Source organism: Zalophus californianus, chromosome 8 (genome assembly GCF_009762305.2).
Source record: "Zalophus californianus isolate mZalCal1 chromosome 8, mZalCal1.pri.v2, whole genome shotgun sequence".
In the NCBI taxonomy this organism is placed as follows: Eukaryota; Metazoa; Chordata; class Mammalia; order Carnivora; family Otariidae; genus Zalophus; species Zalophus californianus.
The window spans coordinates 75,718,350-75,724,872 of NC_045602.1; the positions used below are offsets into that span (position 1 = coordinate 75,718,350).

The following is a 6,523-nucleotide window of genomic DNA, read 5'->3' on the forward strand; positions in this document are numbered from 1 at the left end:
GAAGTAGAGTTTGCTGCTGAGCACGATAAGATGGGGAGATGGCATGTAGGATGTTTGAGGAAGACGGAGGGCCTGGACAGTAAAATCCCCAAGAAGACTGGATGCCTCAGTTTATGTGGGGACAGTGGATGTGTGATGTCTCTGAAGGCACAGATACTAAGGTTCAAGCAAGGAGAAAGTGGACGGGCAGGTTTATTTATGGCTAGGGTTTTGTTGGACAGGGGAGCCACAACATCAGAAAGGCAAAGGGGTCTGGAGAATAAATAGCAAGACAGTTACGGACCCAATGGGACATGGAGTCTAAGTCAGGCAGAGCGGGAAGTGAGGGGAGGAGAGGCTAATAGAAAGTATAGGTTTTAGGGGCACCTGGGTGGCTCACTCGTTTAGTGTCTGCCTTTGGCTCAGGTCATGATCCCAGGGTCCTGGGATCGAGCCCCGCGTCGGGCTCCCTGCTCCTGGGGAAGCCTGCTTCTCCCCCTCCCACTCCCCCTGCTTGTGTTCCCTCTCTCTGTGTGTGTCTCTCCCTGTCAAATAAATAAATAAAATCTTTAAAAAAAAGTATAGGTTTTAATTTGCTAAAATATATCCATTATACAATGAAATAAAAAGTCCCAGTCCAAATGTTAGGAGGCTTCAGTAGCTTATTTCTACTTCTTTGGGAAACTTTCCTCTTCCCCCAAACTATACCTATTAATTTTTTCCTTACAAGGATTTTATAAATAATCAGTTTAATTACTGAAGATCTGCCCATGTGCTCTTTGAAAATCAGACAAGTTGGTACTTACCCAGTTGTTGGGTGGTATGGTTGTGCCATTTTCATGCGTACAGTCATGCCAGATGTAATAATCGGTATATTTCCCTGTCCGGTTCCGACTCAATTGAAACCAAGCATGTTTATCACTGGTGTGGTTTGGTATGAAATCAATTATTAATTTTAAACCTAATGAATGAAAGTATTTCAAATGTCAGGAAGAAATTATTTTAAAATAATACACATCAGTTAAGGAAAAAAGTGCTTTAAGGAAACATTTGAAAAAGCATGCTTTTCTCAACGCCCACCACCCCTCCCACCCACCTGCCACTCAGTTTACCTTTATCATGTATGGCTGCAACCAGATTCTCAAAATCTTTCATCGTTCCAAAAATAGGATCAATTTCTCGGAAATCTTCAACACCGTGTCGGAAATCTTTAAGGGATGATTTATAAAATGAAGTAATCCAAATAGTTTTTATATTTAAAGTTGTGATGTAGTCTAGTTTCTCTTGAATACCTAAAGAAAAAAAGTCAAGGCCATGAAAAATAAAGTTGGGTTTTTTTAGTTGAAAGATTAAAACTAAAACCAACATGCCTAAAATTGAAATATTTATATTGAAACAGAAATATTTGGAATTTTGTTGAATTTGAGTGAAATTCAAATAGAAAGATCTAGTTCTACAAGCAGCATCAAATGGTCTTCTAGCAATAATCTTTGACATTTAACATAAATGTAGAACATTAAAAAAATCTATGTGTGCATTGTTCATATTTTATTTTATTTTATTAAAGATTTTATTTATTTATTTGACAGAGAGAGACATAGTGAGAGAGGGAACACAAGCAGGGGGAGTGGGAGAGGGAGAAGCAGGCTTCCCGCAGAGCAGGGAGCCCGATGTGGGGTTCGATCCCAGGACCCTGGGATCACGACCTGAGCCGAAGGCAGACGCTTAACAACTGAGCCACCCAGGCGCCCCTGTTCATATTTTGTATTTAAAACTAAGGCTATAGGGCCCCTAGGTGGCTCAGTCAGTTAAGAATCTGACTCTTGATCTCAGCTCAGGTCTTGATCTCGGAGGTCGTGAGTTCAAGCCTGGCACTGGGCTCCACAGCTACGGAGCCTACTTTAAAAAATCAGTTGGGGTGCCTGGGTGGCTCAGTCGCTAAGCGTCTGCTTTCAGCTCAGGTCATGATCCCAGGGTTCTGGGATCGAGCCCCGCATCGGGCTCTCTGCTCCACAGGAAGCCTGCTTCTCCCTCTCCCACTCCCCCTGCTTGTGTTCCCTCTCTCGCTGTGTTTCTCTGTCAAATAAATAAATAAAATCTTTAAAAAAAAATCAATTAAAAAAAAACAAAAGGGGCACCTGGGTGGCTCAGTCGGTTAAGCCTCTGCCTTCGGCTCAGGTCATGATCCCAGGGTCCTGGGATCAAGCCCCATATTGGGCTCCCTGCTGAGCCTGTGTCTCCCTCTCCCTCCACCTGCCACTCTACCTGCTTGTGCTCGCTCACTCTCTCCGTCAAATAAATAAATAAATAAAATCTTTAAATAAATAAACAAAAATAAAACCAGGGTTACAGTATTAATTTATTCTACACATGGTTTTTAAGCACCTAATCCAGGCCGGTTGCTGGGTTAAGTGCCAAGGGACAAAGAAGAGTAACTCATGGTCTAGGTTGCACTATCCAGCACGACAGCCGCATGCCCCGTGGAGCCATTGCTGAGCACTTGCAGTGTGACCAGTGTGAACTGAGATGTGCTATAAATGTAAAATACTCACTGGATTCTGAAGAATGTAAGAATGTAAAATATCTCATTAATACTGTTATGTTGGTTATATGTTGGAATGATATGTTGGCTTAAACAAAATATTTTTTTTTTAAGATTCTTATTTATTTCTTTGAGAGAGAGAGAGCATGAGCTGGGGGGGAGAGGGACAAGCAGACTCCCCACTGAGTGGGGAGCCTGACACAGGGCTCGATCCCAGGACCCTGAGATCATGACCTGAGCCAAAGGCAGACACTTAACCAACTGAGCCACCCAGGTACCCCCTAAACGAAACACTTTAAATGAATTTTATTAAAATGGATTTTAAATTAAAATTAAAATTTTTTTAAAGATTTTCTTTTTAATGGGGCTTGAACTTACAACCCCAGATCAAGAGTTGCGTGCTGTACCAACTGAGCCAGCCAGGTGCCCCTAAAATTAAATTATTACTAAAATGAATTTCTCATCTTTTTCTTTTTTACTTATTTGAATGTGGCTCCTAGAGAATTTATAGTTATCTATGTGGTTCACATTCTATTTCCTTTGGACAATGCTGAAGCCAAGAATTTATACAGAAGGGAAATCTCGATTTGGCTATGTAGAGACACAGGAATGAAACTCTGTGTACTTGGAACCTTGTAGGATAATTAGCAGATAGCGTGGTTTTTTGGTGTGGTTCCGGTTCAGAGTCCTACACGCAGATCAGAGACTTGAGTCTAGTATTCAATCTCCAATAACTTTCTGTGGGACCCCTATGTGCCTTCCTACAATCAGAGCCTGTCACAGGTCACACAGCAAGCTGGAGGTCACTGAGACCAAAGCACAAAGCCTCCTGACTCCGGGCACTGGGGCTCTTCCCCTATAATCAGCTGCTTATTTTTGTCTTCTTTGTACCTCAGTTCCCCCATTATAGGTATCTGTGAAACCTCGAAGACTGTTCACAGCCAACAAAAGGATTTTGAATTAAATCAGAACACTACAATATATCTTCTTAAGAATTAAGCACACAGGAACAGGATGTTAAAAACAAAGGGTCTGGACAGAGACAAAGTAAACAGGGATCCCCAGGCCCCCAGTCCAAGGGGCAGAAGGTAATCACCAAAACAAATTGAAACCCAGAATGGTTCCTTCAAATAATAACAAGCAGATCCCCTCAACGTCAAGGACGAAGACCTATTGATTACAGGAAACAGCTAGTCCCTCCAGGCAAAGTTACTGGGAATGGCAAATGTAGGAGCTGATAAGACCCTTCCCTGTGCACGGGAATTTGGGGTATATCAGAAGGAGATTACAAAGGGAGGGCGGGAAGGGGGGGAGTTTATCTTTGGGTTTAGCTCTATTCTGTCAAAACATCACTTTTGCTAAGCACTTACTACACAGAGGCAGCAGGTGCTAGGGCCATGCCAGCATGGGGGGTGTGCTGGGGGGGAAGTCATCCAGAGAGCTCACAAGGTGCTATCAGAGGGTGCTGGACACAGTCCAGAGTCCTTGAAGGACAGGTAATATTTCAATTGGTGAAGATGCAGGGAGATACAAAAAAAGAGAAATTGATATGAGCGTGAAAAAGAGAAGCCTTTTATTAATTATTAAGGACAGTTCGAGATTTTAAGTTCCTATTTGTAACATTTGAAAGTTAGATTAAGCTCATCTCCAGGTCCCACACTCTATTAAATCATTCTGTGTTTTTTTTTCAAACTAAGTATTATTATCAAAGATTACCTTGCTATTTTGTTTCTTATTTTTACCCCGAACTAGGGTGACCATATCAACCAAGTGGCCCAGGACAGATTCAGTTTATACTTGCACTCTGGCAAAATTTTAGTTTTTAAAAGTGACCCAGGTGGCTCAGTCGGTTAAGTGTTCGACTTTTGATTTCAACTCAGGTCATAATCTCAGGGTTGTGAGATCGAGCCCCACGTGGCATGGAGCCTAGTTAGATTGTCTCTTTCCCTCTCCCTCTGCCCCTTCCCTCCCTCTCTCCCTCTCTTTAAAAAGAAAAGGAAAAAAAAAAAAGTGCCCCAGGGGCACCTGACTGGCTCAGTCAGAAGAGTATGGGACTCTTGATCTCAGGGTTGTGGGTTCGAGCCGCACCTTGGGGTGTGGAGAATACTTAATAAAATCTTTAAAAAAAAAAAAAGTGTCCAGGTTTGAGCAATAGAGTATAAGGATATTCTACACATAACTCACTTGGAAATTATTGGGGTAACTTTAAAAAAGTAATTTTTTACTTTGCGTTTCATTTTTTTACTAATAGGGATATTATTTTTTTTAAAGATTTTATTTATTTATTTGACAGAGAGAGATAGCGAGAGAGGGAACGCAAGCAGGGGGAGTGGGAGAGGGAGAAGCAGGCTTCCCGCCGAGCAGGGAGCCCGATGCGGGGCTCGATCCCAGGACCCTGGGATCATGACCTGAGCCGAAGGCAGATGATTAACCGACTGAGCCACCCAGGTGCCCCAGTAATAGGGATATTATTTTAAATAATCCTCAATTTATGTAATGTCCAACACACCCTGCTAATGCCTTTTTTCCCTTTCATCTCTCAGGATTTAAACTTTGAAGGCTTAGCCTATACCTTTTAAAGATATGGCTTAATTTTTTTCTACAACATTATTAATGCTTTATTCACTAATAAGAAACTCCCAGCCAGATTACTAAACTAGCTCCTACATACACTGGGAAAATAATTCTAAACTGTCAACTGTGAAGAAATCAACTAGAAGGTGTACAGAGGCAGGAAGCAACTGAGGAGGAAGTCTACTCCACCATCAGAAGTTGGAATTGATAGCTAAGTATATGTACTTAGTGGGCAATAAATCAAACAACTCAGTGGGGGCTCAAAGGCCTCCAGTAAGCAGCCTTTCGTCATGTGAAGAACTGCCGGGTTGTGCTGAATGGCTTTTCAAATACCATAAACAGGAGACATTCAGTGTGACCAGTCACAACGGAATGTGCTTAATGCACAAACCAGGCATAATTTGGTTTTGAGGATTAAGAGCCATAAAGTGCAACCTCGTCCCGGCCCCGCCCAAATCTGGCCCCTACACCCACCTCTCAGGTCTCCGTTCCCATCCTGGTCACTGTCCTTGAAAGACCTCGGGTAGATCCGGTACATGGGCCCCGCCTGCCACCAGTCCAGGCACTTGGGCGAGACGGCAATGATGGCTATGGTGGCCGCGGTGAGCACGAGCACAGAAGCCACAGTGAGCCAGAAAAGCGCCTCCCGGGGCACCCGGTAGCGGGCCTGGCTGGAGAACTGGAACAGCACCTCCTTGGGCATGCCCGCATATGGCCTGATATCCTGCAGGGTGGGCTCACCAGGGCCAAGGATGGCCACTGCGCTGTCCGGAGGGCTGCCCGGGTCCGGCTCCTTCTCCAGGATGTCTTCGTTCTGCACAAACCCGTTATTGGTCCGGCATCCCCGCAGACTCATACTGATGGAGTCTCTCTTGCCTTTATCCTCAGCCATGTCCCACTGCCTGATCCCTTCAGTGTACCTTCCTGCAATAACAAAGGTGGAGAGGTGGCCGGCTGAAATGCTTGGTGGTGTTAATGAGCTTTCGTGGTTTATAAATAAACCTGGCTGGACTTTGTCCAGCCAAACAAGAAAGGGTAAAGGTAAAAAGGGTTTAAAAAAATTCTCTGTGCATCAGCCCTTGAGGCTGTTGTGGCTACAGTCCCAACACTGAGGGAGTCAGACCCAGATTGGGACAAGGGCATAGAGGAGGAGAAACCGGAAGGGGAGGCAATTCAAGACGTTACTCGATTGAGTACCCCGATGTTCACAGCATCATTATTCACAATAGTCAAAGGGTAGAAACAAGCCAAGTGCCCATCAAGAGATGAATGGACAAAATGTGATATATACATACAATGGAATATTAGCCGTAAAAAGGAAGGAACTCCTGTTGCAGGCTAAAACGTGGATGAACCTCAAAGACATTATGCTCAGTGAAATAAGCCAGTTGCAAAAGGACAGATAGTGTATGATTCCACTTATAGGAG

The 6,523-nt window shown here is 43.7% G+C and overlaps 1 protein-coding gene across 1 annotated transcript in view; it reads right to left on the reverse strand.

Annotated features, from left to right (window-relative positions):
• SLC3A1 (solute carrier family 3 member 1) overlaps positions 1 to 6,062 on the reverse strand; it is a 33,657-nt gene extending 27,595 nt beyond the window's left edge. Inside the window, exons 1-3 of the mRNA XM_027624222.2 lie at positions 5,570 to 6,062; positions 1,092 to 1,271; positions 786 to 940 (exon numbers count right to left, since the gene is read on the reverse strand). Coding sequence (XP_027480023.1) covers positions 786 to 940; positions 1,092 to 1,271; positions 5,570 to 5,987 — 753 coding nt within the window. The 5' untranslated portion in view covers positions 5,988 to 6,062. The remainder of the gene's footprint in view (positions 1 to 785; positions 941 to 1,091; positions 1,272 to 5,569) is intronic.
• Positions 6,063 to 6,523: the final 461 nt, after the last annotated feature.